The sequence below is a fragment of the Doryrhamphus excisus genome, chromosome 12 (genome assembly GCF_030265055.1).
Source record: "Doryrhamphus excisus isolate RoL2022-K1 chromosome 12, RoL_Dexc_1.0, whole genome shotgun sequence".
In the NCBI taxonomy this organism is placed as follows: domain Eukaryota; kingdom Metazoa; phylum Chordata; class Actinopteri; order Syngnathiformes; family Syngnathidae; genus Doryrhamphus; species Doryrhamphus excisus.
The window spans coordinates 13,938,922-13,954,848 of record NC_080477.1 but is presented as its reverse complement, the minus strand read 5'-3'; the positions used below and the strand labels follow the sequence as shown (position 1 = coordinate 13,954,848).

The 15,927-nt window shown below is 43.8% G+C and overlaps 1 protein-coding gene across 3 annotated transcripts in view; it reads left to right on the top strand.

Moving 5' to 3' along the window:
- Positions 1–4,491: 4,491 nt before the first annotated feature.
- gse1b (Gse1 coiled-coil protein b) overlaps positions 4,492–15,927 on the top strand; it is a 140,323-nt gene continuing 128,887 nt past the window's right edge. Inside the window, exon 1 of one of the 3 annotated variants that reach the window (XM_058088499.1) lies at positions 4,492–4,630. In XM_058088499.1, coding sequence (XP_057944482.1) covers positions 4,595–4,630 — 36 coding nt within the window. In that variant the 5' untranslated portion in view covers positions 4,492–4,594. Of the gene's footprint in view, positions 4,631–8,467; positions 11,216–15,927 lie in introns of those variants that run through there. The other 2 variants (XM_058088497.1, XM_058088498.1) reach the window with 2 other exon arrangements.

Genomic DNA, 15,927 nt, shown 5'->3' with positions numbered 1-15,927 from the left:
AAGAAATATGATGATATGCCATGCTGCCGTACAGGCGCTTGCAGGTTTATATTTGTGTCACTGACGCAATGTGTAAAAACATACTCTTTTGGTTGATAAAAAATTTGAACAAAAGAAACTTGTACTGGTCAGAAATGAAGCCATTGAAACCACAGAGTCGTTACGTTAGGAATCCACCAATGGAAGTCTAATTGTAGATGCAGCTAGACTGTGTGGACATGCAACAATATGACAGGCTTTACCACAACATAAGACATTGTGTGTATGTATGTATTTTTGTTAGTTTGACACAGGCTTATCGTGGACACGACCATATAAACTGCAAGGTTGAAACAGTTGGGGAAAGAGGAAGGAAGAGTTGGGGTTTGAACCAAAGGGAGTTTAAAGGAGTGGAAAAAGAGAGACGAGAGGTTGCCCCTGCAGGCTTGTGTGGCTGGCTGTGTGCTCCTGTTTTGTTCAGCGGCCGCGGCTGGCTAAATAAACAATCCTAATTGGCTGTGGAGCCCCACTAGTCTGGGGTTTCACTTGCTTTCATCCTTGGGAAGCTGCTGGGAAGCTGTGGGAGAGCTGAGGTGAGGCATCATGATAAACACATGCTCAACCACGCATACATAAAATCTGCCACATGCATATATACATACTGTAGTGAAAAGCTGAGTTAGAACCCTCACCCTTTCCCCTCCTCTCCTTTGCTGTCATCAGGTAAATGACTGAACACACAGCAGCCTAAGGCAGTCCTCTCATTGGTGCATCTTCGAAGGAACATATTTGCCATATAATATATGCACACTCAAATATCAATGCTTACAGATGAAATAAGACCTTCTCACGTTGGGAATGTTCAGAATTCATACAAAGGTGGAAGGCAATTGACACTACGGGGTAGTTTACATTACTGTGTCCAACTGCAACTGGTTAAAAAACAACACATTACTTTGGCCGTATTTTGTGAATTTGTGACTGAAAATGGTTGAGCATTGGCATGCAATGCCATGCTCCGGCATGACTTATTTACACTTAAGTAAAACAGTGTTTACCGCTTGTTTATGAAATAGTACGCGTGGCGCATATTGTTCCCGCTGGGGTATGCATGTCACCACCACTTCCTGTATCCGTCAAACTGTCGTGGCATTATATGGACTCCCATTGTCCCACATGATTCTATGCTACAGCAGGAATTGCCCCTAGCTTCATTAATTCCTCTGTTTACAAGGCACCTACAAGAGGTTGAAGAAGCTTTCATCGCAGAAAAGAAAAGTTGTCTATATTACATATCTTGCAGCTGCAGTACTATTACCTGCTGAAAACAGGACAGAATGCAGAAAGAGCAGGAAGAAAGCATAACCTTAACTAGAAAAAGGAAAGCACGGACTGTGTGGGTGAGTGAATGGCTGACTAAAAGACATTATGATCAGTTATTAACAGAAAATTCACAAGGCTACAGCAATATCCCAGACCTGTTCCTGGAGGTGCATGGTGAAAAAGTTCAACTCATTCATGAGACTGTGACACACTTTGATACGCACCACCTGCAGTGTTTGTGAATAGGTTGTGTTGGTTTCATGACTAGTTCAAGTGGCATGAAGATAATGCGTGCCAGAAATGTAAACATTTTAAACATTTTCTGCAGTACCACACAGTTTACACGCCACTTTACGACAAATGTATTCATTGGCATGCAAAATTGCATACCACTGCAGGGACACCATTTGTACAAGTGCCAAGGTGGTTTGAGGTACAATATGTTGCCAGAGTGCATGCTAATTCATTTTAATAAAGCATTCATTATGACCTTGCCTACCTGTAACGAAAAGAAAACCAAAGCTTGCAGCTTTGATGTGGTCCAAAAATAAAGAAAAAAGCCTCACGACTGCCACACAGACTGGTCTGGTCTGGTTTTGGAAAGGGGAATTGTTAAAACAGTTGTCATGGAGAAGAGAAAGAAACAGGAATGACTTTCTCTCTCTCTCTCTCTTGAGATGCATTCTACTCGTCTCTTTACATCTCCACTATTGAACAAAAGAAACAGGTGGGAGGGGGAATAAAGCTTTGAAACTTAAACGAACTGTCAAGCAAACCGGATGGTGCGACAATAATAGATTTATGCGGAATAAATTAAAAATGGCAGTACCTATTATGACAAGACAGACCAAAATGTCAATGAGTTGTGTGATGAAGGAAAATCTTATGTTTGGAAAGGTAATGACATTGATATTTCTTCATCTTGTATATATATTTAAAAATAAAAATGACTTCATCGATTTTGTAATGAAACCACACCTTGTTCTATTTATATGTGTACAGCAAAGGAATGCCACAGTTTATTGTCTCCGAAGGCATCCTTTGGAATTTTTGCATTCTTGGTGATTTAATGCTTCTGGCAACAGGAATAAGTTGGGAGTCAAAGGGCTGAATGTAAAGATGAATCAGATCCAAAGGCGGCGGCAGCCCTGCCTGACACGAGCGATACCTCTTCAGCTTTACCCCCTCCCCTGAATGCTGGCTGACACTGAGCACTTAGTACTGCCACTTGTTGAGCCCAACAGCTGAGTAGTGGACAGGAGGTAAACGGCTTTTCCCTTACTGTCAAAACACACGGAAATGCCCAAGAATTAAACAGGATTAAGGGCAGAACCAGGGAAGAACGTATTGTTTTTTGACACCTGCAAGAGTATTTGCCACATTAGAATGCAGTGCAGTACTTTTCAAAAGTCTTCGCTGCCATTTGATTTGTTTTTTAACACATATATATGTGTTAGTCCCTCATGTAGCAGTAACAAGGTAATCATGGCATTGGAAGTGTGGATGAATTGAGGATTATTTGACAGGGGCAGTGTTAAGCAGTCCAAAGGCCTCTGTGAGGATGTTATTTCATCAACATTTCCCTGGATGAAGGGAAAAGGAAAGGATGAAGGGAGGAGAGCGAGAGGCTGAGGGCGTGCTTCTTCCGAAGACGGCAGGCAGCCAAAAACAGCCGCCGACTCCAGTAGGTCGGCACAGGAAGGGAGTCTGTGAAGGAGGGGGGGGAGTTGAATGAGTGCTAGTGTGGATCAATGTGTGTGCATGTGTGTGAAAGCGTGAGTGTAAAGTGTGTTAAAACCCTCATGCGTACACCCTGCGTTCCTCAAGAAGTGTTCCCCGTTTGTTGTTCCCTGAGCCAGAGGGCCTTCAACTGGACCTGTCCCAAGGGAGCCGTTACTCCACATTCCTTTCCTATTATTTCAGGCATCCCTTTATGAGCAACAACATCCCCGTATTCGTTTGGCCTTTCCTCTTGCCCCCGGTGTTCTGTGTGTTTTTTTTATGTTTGTATCCTTGTTACTTTTTAGTTATTAGCTGCTACTGCTCTTGCTGAGGTGTAAAATGATGCTTGCTTGAGGGTATTTTATCCTGCCCAACTACTATCATGTGTATATTTTTGTTTATATTGCTCTTTATATTTCAGCAATCTCAAATTGCTACAAAACTGCAGAAAAAAGGGGGAAAAGTATGACAAGCAAAAGAAGTGAGGGATAAGGAAAGTGGAAGTCCTTGAATGCACTGATGGGTGAGGATGGATCCCTTGTATTAAATCCTAAGTGTGCCAGGGAGCCAATGAAGATTTTTCATATTGGGGGTGATATGATTGTGTTGTGGACCTACATCGGGATCCTGGCAGCACTGCTCTAGATTTACTGCAATCTCTGGATGCTCTTGCCGGGAATCCCAATGAGAGCTTCACTGCAGCTGTCCAGCCTGGAGGAGACAAAGGTGTGGACGAGCGTCTCTGCATCGACCTGTTTGTGAATTGATCAAACATTGGCAATGCTCCTGAGGTGATAGAATGATGTATTACAGTCTCAAAGCTGAGTTGAGGATCAAGTTTAACACCTAAGTTGCTGACAGATGTGGAAAGAGTGATGTTTTGGCCAGAGAAGGCGTTACAGCTGATGGTGGAAGAGCAGTGCTAATGTGGCGTGCCATAGGATTGTTTCTGTTTAGGAACAGCTGAAGAAAAGTCACTAGCATAGCAATGGTGGGATATCCCATACCTGCATACTGATGAGATTGGCCAGGTAGAGCAGATAGTGGATGAAGAGGGTGGAGCATTGATGATGTCACATCTGCACAAGCACAACTTGAAGATGGGCTCAGTTTCAGTTGTTGTTTTTGACTTCCCACATAGGCATCATTGCCAATGTAATGCAGAGACCACCTGCAGGGCTGAGGGAAAGTGAATGTGGGAGGAGTCTTGTCATTGTGGGTTTTTGTTTGTTTATAAATTGCTTGTTCTGACATGTTGCCACTGCAAAAGTAGTCAAATAGATTTAACATGCCCAAATTATGCTCTTCTTCTTCCAAACATGATGTTTGATGTTCATTACTGCCACCCCATGGATGTATTTTTATTGCACCACTGCAGTGCATTGTGGGTGATATAAACATTGATATTGACTCGCTTCTTCAGCCCCCCAAGGGTAGATCCCACTAAGTTCACTTCAGCTTTTTGGAGAAATTGAATGACGCCTATATTGATGGCGGAAAGACTTTCCCTGAGGGTAAGTGCCTTGGGGAAGTCAACCAGGGCAACTCAAGCTGCTATTGGAAAGCAGCCATGGAGCACCTGGAGAAAATGTGCAACCTTCATAGGGTAAGACCAGAGCTGGCAGATTCAAACCTGGACCTTTTTTGCTGTAAGGTGGGCCCCCCGGGGGTAAAACTGTCAGGGGTGGCTTGAGAGGTTTTCATTGTAGTCACGATAGTGTAGTTTTCATGCAGTCCTGTAGTACTCAACATGCAATTTGACTCTGAACATGCTTGTATGCCCTCCATTTTGATGCATTTCCATGGTTTCAGTTTCAAATTCAGTCGTACATTACAGATAAATCGACATCTGATTCTCTCGGATTTGTTTAAGGCAACAAAGCTGACCACATTGTGCAGTTCCTTGGCTAATGGTGAATGTGCACAGTGAAAAGATACACTGTGTCATATATAACCAGGAATGTGACAGCAGAGAGATTCAGTCTGCAAACATCTGCCATGAAGAACAGGTGTTCCAACTTCTCCAGTTCCCTCATCTTTTATGGTGAACCACTGGGCTTCTTCTACACTTCTTTTACTCCATCAGTCTCCTCTTCCTCTTCTTCCTCCTCTGGTTGTGGGTCTTGGTGACCCGAGAAGAGAAGAATGTTCATCAGAAGTATGTCAAGACTTTTCAAGGTCTCAGAGACCGTTAAAGAAAGAAGGCAGGCAGGGGTCTCACAGTGACTGACATGTACAGGTGAAAGTGGATTGGGTCAACCTTGTTTCAATGTGGACACACACACACACACACAGGCTCCAGTCTGGCTATACCTCCATGGGGAAAATGGTAGAGGTCAACTACAGCTGTGGTGTTTTTAGCTTCACAGGAAAGTAGAACAAAAATGTGGGGGCACTTCATTAGATACACCTGGTGAATATAATTCAAGACCTGTATCAAAAATAGTGTGAATAATTAAATTCACAAGTTCATTTGAATTAATTTACAGTGTTGCTTCCAACACAAACAGGAAGTCAGAGTGACGGTCAGTGATCAAGAGGCCACTACAGGTGTACCTAATGTTGTGGTCTGTGAGTATGCATGTGTGTACCACTTGTTTTAGCACCTTGTTGAACATGACTACCTCATGTACTGTATGCTTGTGTATGCCTAACATAGTCACAAATGAAAGTCATACTTGAGTTCTTTTCAAATACTGTCCAGAACACATAACAAACTGTGGCCTTGTGTCTTTACTGTAAGTTCTGAATGTAAATCCTGTAGAATATAAATGAGCAAATAAACAATTGGCAGAAAGTCCAGTCTGAAGTTACATTTTCTCTTCCGTGTGCATGACAAGCTTCATTGTTGCAGACGGCCTGACATAATCAAACAACTCCCAACTCATAAACTACAAAGCGGTGCATATTGTAACAATTAATCACACTCCTGCCTTGATCACATTCCCAACCTTGAAATGCTTACTTTAAGCCCACCATGTGTAGGACGTCTGATGGTTTTTCACCAGGGAGCTGAACTGCTGACTTTTTGGCTTGGCCTACTTCCTGTGTCACCTCCCTGCAGTAGAACACACCCTCTCTTCCTGCCTGGCCGGATGTAGAGTTGTGATTGGCAGCAAAGTATTTCTGTTATTTCTGACATCAAAAAGTGTCAGCCGACTCTCAGAACACAATAGCCCACTAAAGCCAAGTAGACACAGTAGATATTTCTGTGATGTTGTACTATTTCAAGAATATCCGTATTTTGGCACTCTGTATACATGGTGATATTTTGTAAGATAAATGCAAGCCTGTTTTGAGCTCAGTAAAAGATTTTTTGGAGGTCGATTCTCCTTTTTTAAAATGACCAGCCATCCTCAAAGTGTCCACTAGATGCCACCAGACTTTCCTCAACATTACTCACCTGATCCTCTCTGGTCAGCTCATCTATTGCTGATCCAAGCCAACACTTCCCTTCATTTTTGCTGGGCCCTTTCCTGTGTTGTCTGTCATGTTGTTAGTGTCCTTTCACTTTCTGACTCTTTACTAGGATCACCAATAGTTTAGTCTGGTTTTCCAGACATATGTGTAGCCCAGTTACCTCATTACAGTAGAAATCGTTGGTTCTAAGGTTAAACACTTGCCATCAAAAACACCTTTTAACTGTCCAAGCGCTTTCATAAGAACTTTGAACATGTCTTTACTTGAACTTGTGTGATATGCTGACATCTGACATGACCATGCAGTTTGAATGCAAGTTTCACAAGACATTATATGCATGCACGTTTATTTAATCGCATCATTTTTTAAAAACTACTTCTGAATTCAAAACAATCGATATTTGTCTTGTTCATCCTCCTCACTACGCCGCTCTGATCCAACATTAAATCACATTTTCCCCTCTCATTGATGTTGATGTCCAGTAGAATTCTACTCCTGTGGAGCATGAAGTGATTTTTTTAAAATCATGGTAATGTCTCCCATATGGCCGTGAAAGCACTGCACGTACACACGAAGGATACCATAAGTAATCCATGATTGAACTGCATATGTTCCTGCAGTATGAATACAGTATGTGATATATTGTCCACTGTGGAATCAGGTGTATTTATGAGCTGCTCTATCTTGTCTGATCCCTCAGGTAACATGAAGGTTCTTTGTGTACGTGCAGGCAGCACAGGTTGCAGCATAGGGCTGTGGCATGCTGTAATGATATAAGTAAATAACATGAATAAAAATAAATGTGTTCAAAAGCACAGTTGATGTAAATAAATAATAGGTGTAGTTTAAATCAAAGAAGACCTAATCTGCAATACTGCAACCAGAGGGATTTTTTTCACATTATTATTTAATCTGAATGTTTTCTGTGCAATATACTGTTGCATCTGTTTTCCTGTCTGGCCCCTGTCATCACCCCCTGCTAACAAAAGCTTACATGACTCAACAAGACATATACTGTATATTTTTATACTCAAACCACACAATACGTTCTTAATCTTCTCCTCCCTTTGCTTTCCATAGCACCCTTCATTGGCCCTCTATTCACAATTCTGTGTGACTGGAGTCATTTCCATAGTGCACAATGACCTCATCATCAAAACACCCCTGCTCGTATTCCTGAAAGTACTAACTGAAGCACATTAGAGTACTAAACACGTACTACTACACTGTTTTGTTAGTAAATGAATGAATGTCTGGCCCTTATAAATAAATTAAACTACACCCTCACGCTTTGTGATGAGAAAACTAGACAGTCGTGCAATACCAGTTTTGGACACTGTGAGGCGGTGTTTTAAATGTATTTTTTTTGTAGTAACACTGATGATGTAATAATTTAAAGTAATGACAAACAGCAATGATTGATTTAATGTTTAAATTAGCTAACAACACGTTGATTTATATTATATGCTGTTTTATGCTCTGAAATTGGGAATTCCCATTCTCTAAACTTGCTCCTATGTGGCGAACTTTTCAATATTTTATGAGTAATTTAATGTGTTGTAATGAGCTTGCAGAATGCAGTGGAAAACCCACCATGAGAGGGCAGAAATATATACCATAATCACACACTTTATTCAAAAACACAATTTAGGTTGTTTTTGGTTGTCTCAAGTTGCATGACATTTTCTTCCAGCATTGTTGTTACTGTTGAGCTACAAAACATAAGAAGGAATTGCTTTTATGGCTATTTTGATCATAGGACAGCGACTTCCCGTGTGAAACGAATCATGCACGTTTAGTGGAAATCCCATACGTGCTGTGTGGGTTGACAAATGCATGAGTGGCTGCTTACAATCACTCCCAAATTACAAGTGTGCATGTTAGGTTTGGGGGGAGACTGTCAGTGAGCGGTGGGGGGGGGGGTCTTGTGTGTCTTGTGTGGGGGTTGCCTTTGGGGGTGTCTCAGCGGGTGCCGTGGACCTGGGACGCTCAGTACAGTGTGAGCGAGTTTGCGGCCAAACTTTTGCAGCAGGCAGGCAGCAGAAGTTCGCCGGGGACGCTGAGCTGTGATCCGGCATGGTCCCGGCCGCTGTCATGTTCCTCCGCTATCTCCCGTGCAAACCAACATGTGGATTACAAGCTGCAAAAAACCTGTGTGGATTTTGGTCTTTTTAAAGTGGATTTCCCCGTGGGAGATAAAAGTTCCTGCTTTGCTGCCTTCAATGGACTGTCGGCTGTCTTATCATCCAGTGGATTACTTGGGCTGAAATGCATTGCTTAACTTGCAGATAAGTGAACGGGGTACGAGGAGGACAAGTACCATGTAGCCTTGTGTTGCTTCTAATCTTTTAACACAATGCATTCCCCCCGCGACAAGGAGCTGGCGCTCTTATCTCGGAAACACCGACTCATGGCAGCGGCTATGCCCGGCGAGGACAGCCCTCTGCCGGGCAACACTTCCAGGACTGACCGCAATGGCCTGGGCGGACTGGTCCACTGTTTTATATGTGGAAGCGGAGTAACAGCAGGGAAGGAAATGAGGCTACAAGTGACATACCAAAAGGAGAGATTCCCATTTTTCCCTTTCCTACAGAACCAGGAGCCAGCCCCGGGTGCAAGTGAGCTGAGCCCAGATGGTCATGCGCTGGTGTGCGCGGTGTGCCACTGCTTCCTGGCGGAGCAGTGGAACTCCTTCGAGCGAAGCAGGACGCCCATCGAGAAACGCATGTATTGGCTCAAACGTCCCTATCAGTGTGACTCTCGCCGGGTACCGCAGGAGTGGAACATCTCCTACGAACTGGAGAGGAGGATCAGCACGGGAAGTCACAACTACGACGGTGGCGCGGAGTCAGACTTCTCATCCTTTTCTGACAACATGTCAGACCAGGAGATGGAGGTGATGGAAAGAGGCAGTGTAAGCAAGGACAAATGTCCTAGAGCACCGGGCAAATCGCCGAGGGATAGCAGCAGGAAAAACAGCGTTAAAAACAGCCCCGGTTCACCGAGGACACTCCCCCGCTTCTCGGTTGGACTTTACGCTGCGCAAGGGTCACCCAAACCGGAGAGCGTCCCGCCTACAAAGCGTGTCGCTAAAGTGATGAATAATGTGCCATCTTATCCTCTGTCAAAGTTCCAGGAAAGGACCCCTCAGCGGTGCTATGAAAGCCCTTTCCCTGACACACCTGTGCAAGACAACGGGGTCATTATGAACAGGTTGTGGCTGGAGGAGGAGAGTGGGAGACGTGCTGAGCCGCGTCACATCCAGCGTGCAACTAACAGCTGCTCTTCACCCGGGGATCCCTACAGAGGGGGAGATCTCCCCACTTCTACTGTCAACTCTAAAGGTAATAGAGATATAGCAATGGGACACAACTCTGATGAAGATGAGATTAACATCACCAGTGACGATGACAGGGACATGCATGGTAGTAAAAATGTCAAAGGCGCCCAATTTGGAACTACTGGAGACCTTTTGACAAAGAAGTTTGCACACTTGCACAACACTGCAGATGGATGTGCTTGCTTTATCTGTGGAAATGTTCTCAGTCGCAATGGGAGTTATAAAGTCAGCGTTCAAAAGCAGGAGGCAGAACAGGGTGAGCCTTTCTTTCCCTTCCTGTGGCTGCACGTCCCACCTCCAGGGGCATTACCCCTAAGCGCAGCAGGTGCAACCCTGGTGTGTGGAAGCTGTCACGCGTCACTCATGCAGCAGTGGCACAACTTCCAACAGGCAGATGTTCCTGTGCTCCAACGTCTCTATGTTGTCCCGCTTAACCCAGCCGCCAATGCTCTCCATCCACACCAGCAAGTCGCCCAACAGGAGAAACCCACTGAGCCAATGGAGTGTGATTCCAACGGTGTCCATGAGGCCTGCTTCCTCTGTGGGCAGGAGTGTGGAGCAGACAAAAAAGTAGTGCATGCACAGGCTGGTATGGGTAAATCTCGTGGTGTGATGTATTTCCCCTTCATCAACATGCTTCCTTGCCCGCCTAACGCCCAGCCGCTGAGGAACGGGTGTGTGCACTGCTGTTCACAATGCCTTTTAATCCTAGAGGACATTTGGAGTGCATATCGTCTCAGTCTCACCGAGGACCTCATCACCTCAATCAGCTCCTTCTTGGTCAGGTACCATTCCGTCATGGCAATTGAAGCGTTTGGATCTGTTCGATCCCACAGTGGTGCTTCTTCGGATCGCTCCTCGTCTGTTTGCTACTTGTGTGGAGGGGAGCTACCTGCTGGAGGAGAATATCAGCTCCACGTCAACCCCCCTGGACGTTGTGGCGAGAAGGAACCTTTCTTTCCTTTCCTAACAGTCCACCCTCCTGCTCCTGGCGCCAAGCCGGTTGACGCCACAGGCCTGGTGTCAGCCTGCGCCCTCTGCTGCCATGACTTGCATGCTCAGTGGGCTCAGCATGAGAGGAAGGGCCTGGGTTGCTCCACACCCTCCATGCCCTCAACGTCTGGTTCCTCCAGCTCCCCTTGGGCCCGCCAGTACACCTGTGAGGCTTTCATGTGCTTCTTCTGCAGGCAGGAGCAGCGCAGGCAAGGGCGGATGTGCACAGTCACTGTGGCCAGGCTACCAGTCTTCCTCTATGCACCACGCAGCACTCGCACACTTGTGGTGGATGATGGGAGGAGGCTGATGGTTGGCTCATGTTTGGATTGTAAGACCATGGTGCAGGTGGGCCAGAGCGCAGAAGACAAGGAGAGGCTGGGACACAGGGCCTCACACGGGGAACCGCAATCAACCTCACCAGATTCTGGAACACAGGTTGGTTATTTTCAATCGTTTCCTTTCACCATGCATTGAGGCCATCAGCCCTTTTACATCAAACTTTTATGCTTACTACTTGACCACACATTGTACAGAATGGGTTTGTCCTGGTATGACCTCACAGTTTCACATGTAATGCAACAAAAGTGCTTCAGTCAATTTCAGCTTTATGTACATTTTGTCTTTTGGAACTCTGTAATTAATATTTGGTCTGAGCAGAATCCAATCTGTCTAAATCCCTGTTAGTAAGCACTTCCCCTTTGCCGAGATAATCATCATTATTGCACAGGTGTGCCTTTAGCTGGCCACAATAAAAGGCCTCTCAAAAATGTGCAGTTTTACTGTACTGTTGTAGTGTTGGTGGTGGGGTGGAAGCAACGAGGACCCCGATGAGGACAATTAGCATGCTGATTAGCTTCCTTGAGATGGTTTTGGTCACTAACAGATTTATGAACAATATTTGGGAAAAATAGGCCTTTTGTGTACAAGTTTGAGATCTTTAAGTTCGGCTCATCAAACAAAAACAAAAGAGTCGTCGTAATATTTTGGTGTATATTATGTCGCTATTCGGTTCTTCGCCTATTCCCTGTTCTTGTTGGTATGTGATCCCACAGTAGTGTGCCTGATGTGTCTTCCATTCAGGCTGGATTTCTGACCATATTGAACTAAATTGACATTACGATACTTTGCACTAATCCCAGATTGAGATGAGAAGAGATGTTGTGTAAGCGGTCCAGATGCGCTGGCTCAAAGAACAATACTCAACACGCTTCCCCTTAAAAAAAGATTAATCTCTCAGTTTTTCACTTTGTTGCTAATTTTTACCATGTTTTTAATGCCACTTCCATCAGTATATATTACTTTTAAAATCCCTCTCCTGCTGTTTAAAAGCTGAGTGCGGAGAATGCAAATCGGAGCCAGTGGGCCTGTTCAAGAAGGAAAAAGAAGCTTGTGATGTTTTAATGAAGCGCTGAGGAGCCTTCAGATGGCCAGTTGGCCTTGTGAACTGCTCTCTCATGCAAACAGTCAGTGACTGTACAGCCTCACAGGACATAAGACAAACATCTGTGAATGCCATTTGCACTCAGCAATCTCAAAATGTAAGCACACTCACGCCAGCTGTCGGGAGCTGTCCACCTCTTTCTGCATCTGTCCCTGAAGATAAGCGGAGGAGGAGGAGGTTGATTTTGTTACTTCCTTTGTATACAGACATGGAGTGACAATCCACAAATATCCTCACCTGGAATCTTGTGTGTGGCATAACCACGTGTTTATCTTTGCTGTAGCTGTTATGTGAACAGTCTCACATGTTCTCAGATGATCTCATACGGGTACAACTAATATAGAGTCAAATTATGGAACCACATTGTCACTGAGACGGAGTCACCGCAGTGTCAAGGGTGCAAAGGTTTCGGGTGATCATTCTGGACCAGGATGGTTGCAGGTGGTACAGCTCTTTTTGGTGTGTGACCTAATAACCTGTATTAAGTGACACTCTCTTACTGTTGGGAAGTGTGTGTGTCAGAGTGTGAGTGTGTGAGTGTGTGAGTGAGACCCGGCTGCAAGGAACACATGTTTGGTCCTCTTGGGACACACTGTATATTTGAGTGGGTTTGACATGTATTTCCAGCTTCTTTATTCATAAGTTATAGTCAGTGGTATTAAACTTTATGTAAGTGCATAAAGATACCTATTGCATATTGCACATTAGCTATTGCTGTCTGTATTTTTCTGACTGATAATGTTGTAGACCGTTTGGATGTGAAACCATATTAATATTCATTTAATCCTTTTGTGTTTCTATAAAATGATTAAGTCTATGATTAAAGAGTTTTTGTGGAAGTAAAGCGATAGGTCTATAATGTTAACTGACATGGCTGTATGCATTCAATATTGGGTGTACTTGAGTGTATGATGAATGCATGAGGCCAGCTCAGTCACAGTATGTTTTATAGAGTTTGGTGCGTTTCCACTGCAGGCCTGAGAATATTTGTTGTCGCAGGAAAAACACGGCAGCCTCCTGACATTGTTGCCTAGCAAGATTTACAGCATAGCGACAAAATAGTTGGGAAGGAGCGGTCAGATTTACACATGGAACCAGGAAGTGAAGCTGAAATTGGATATAAACAAATTAGCTAGTATGAACAATAGAAGGTAAAAGAGAAGGTAATAAATTTGTTGAAACTGCATCTGGAAGACGGATGAAAAACGCATTGAAAGAAAGAAAGTCAACCTCTGCATCCTCCCAGTGGCGCAATCTGACAGGCGGCCTGCAGAGAATCCTCAGGCATTCGATGGACTTAATTTCAAAGCTGTTGGACGTGGGTTGTGATTTAACCATCTATGCTTTATGATCGTTCTCGTTCTGCTGGCATCAATCAGTAATGCATTCTTGTACAGATTAGATTATGCATATAATGCAGATGGATCTGAGATTTAACGTTAGAGTCTTTGCCTTGGCTTTGATGTTTCATAATGACAAGATACGTGTCTGCTATTTTTTTTAGACTGGTCTTTGTACACAGATCTACTAAATAAAGAATCCCTCTTTGTCTCCAAATTACATCTACAGCTACAAAATTAGAGCCTTTTGTGTGATTGCTGACATTAGCTAACACAACTCAATAGTTATTACATAACAGATATGAAAGTCAGGCATATCTGTGATGATATATTCAGAGATAAAGGGTCAAGTGGGTGTCCGCAGGGTGAACGACAAATACATATATTATTGATAGGGCTGCAACTAAGGATTATTTTAATTACTGATTAATCAGTTGATTATTTTTTCAATTAGTCGATTAATCTGATTAAAAAAATAATTTCCACCTCTTAGTAGCAATCCTTTTAAGAATGCACAAAGCATGGCAAGGAGTGAATGAGGAATGCGAGTGTCACACTGCTGCTCTTAGGTTGTTGTTGCTATTTTTTCTTCAAGCACGAAAAGAATTTCACTCATGGGGAAACAATGGAGAGAAATTGGTGTTCTGGGGCTTGACGTCAACGCCTTGATGGCCAGGATGCACTTCACAATTTGTGGCTGGCAAATTATCACCTTTTGACCCTTTAGTGACTGTGGGCTGCGTCAGCCACAGTCTCATGGTATGTTGGCGAGAAGACTTATTGTTTGACAGCAAGGAAAGCACCTATGAGCCAATGGTGCACCATAAAATTATTGAAATTTTTCGGCATTTTGTATTGAGTTGTGGACTTTTGAGAAGCTACACACAATAACCAGCACATAAAGCTTTTCAGCTGCATTTCTTTGCATTCGTGGTTCTGCAAAAACGGACTGTTTTAATGTATTCCACCCACAGCCCGCCTTACAGGCACGTCTACTTTGCTGTAGTTGGTCAAATTTGAGAGTTCTTAAAAGGACCTCTGGTTTGTGTCGCTATCTGCGAACGGTGTTAATAGGAGTTAATAATAAATGGTGATGTATCTTTTTAAAATGTTGGCGTTTAACATAGAGCCATAAGTGTTGGATTCCGAAACCGATCCGGAAGTACAGACTGGACAGTCCGAAGTTTCTCAAGAAAAGAGGTTACTTCAAGACGTTTCTCAATGTTAAGTAGCTTTAGCATTTTAGTTACAGTCAATTCTCCCTGCCCATCGATGCATATGGTAGAGTGCAGCCCATCCATTGTATCCACAAGCCTTACATCATCTTCCATGAACCAGCATGTGTTCTTGTTAAATATAAAGCGATTAAAAATAACTATGTAACATAGAAACATTCAGAATTTTGTTGGAAGAATTGATCATTTTTTTGGTTAGACCCAATAAAATTGATCAAAAGGTGGTAAAAATGTCTAAAAATAAATGTTTGTCCCAGAAACATATTCAGGTCTAATTTCCATTTAACCAAAAATTGTATATTTTTAGAATTATTGAATATATTCTGGCTGCACGGCGCGGGAGTGGTTAGCGTGCAGGCCTCACAGCTAGGACACCCAAGTTCAATTCCGCCCCCTGCCATCTCTGTGCGGAGTTTGCATGTTCTCCCTGTGCATGCGTGGTTTCTCCGGCTTCCTCCCACATTCCAAAAACATGCTAGGTATGAATGTGAGTGTGAATGGTTGTTTGTCTATATGTGCCCTGTGATTGGCTGGCGACCAGTCCAGGGTGTACCCCGCCTCTCGCCCGAAGACAGCTGGGATAGGCTCCAGCACCCCCCATTACTCTAGTGAGGATAAGCGGTAAAAAATGAATAAATGAATGAATATATTCTGTACTGGACATCTTTTTTTTGTGTGTAAATTTGGAGCGCCGCATGGTCCTTTTAGAGCTGTGATTATGCTTCAACTTTATGCTGCTATACCGTGCTGCCCTAAAATGTAAAGTCTGTGTTTTACAGTAGTGAACTGGCGTAATTATAGAGGACAGAGTGCACAAACTACAGCTCTGCGTTCTTCTCCAGCTGTTCATTCGCGGTAACACACACACAAAATACATTCGCCAAACTGCTCTGACACACAAAATATAGAATCTTTGATCTGCATCTAAATTCATAACAGCTGTGAATGTGTGTGTGCACGTGGGTTTGCCAGGTGGTCGGCAGCACTGGCAGGTGTCTGCTCTTGTGCTCGCAAATGCAGCTGGATTGTGCCACAGCTGTCAGTGTGTATGGCCTTTGTGTGTTGTGTGTGTGGCTGCACAGTAGCCACTACGGGGCCTATTTTTAACAAATGCTTCCATCTGACTAGATG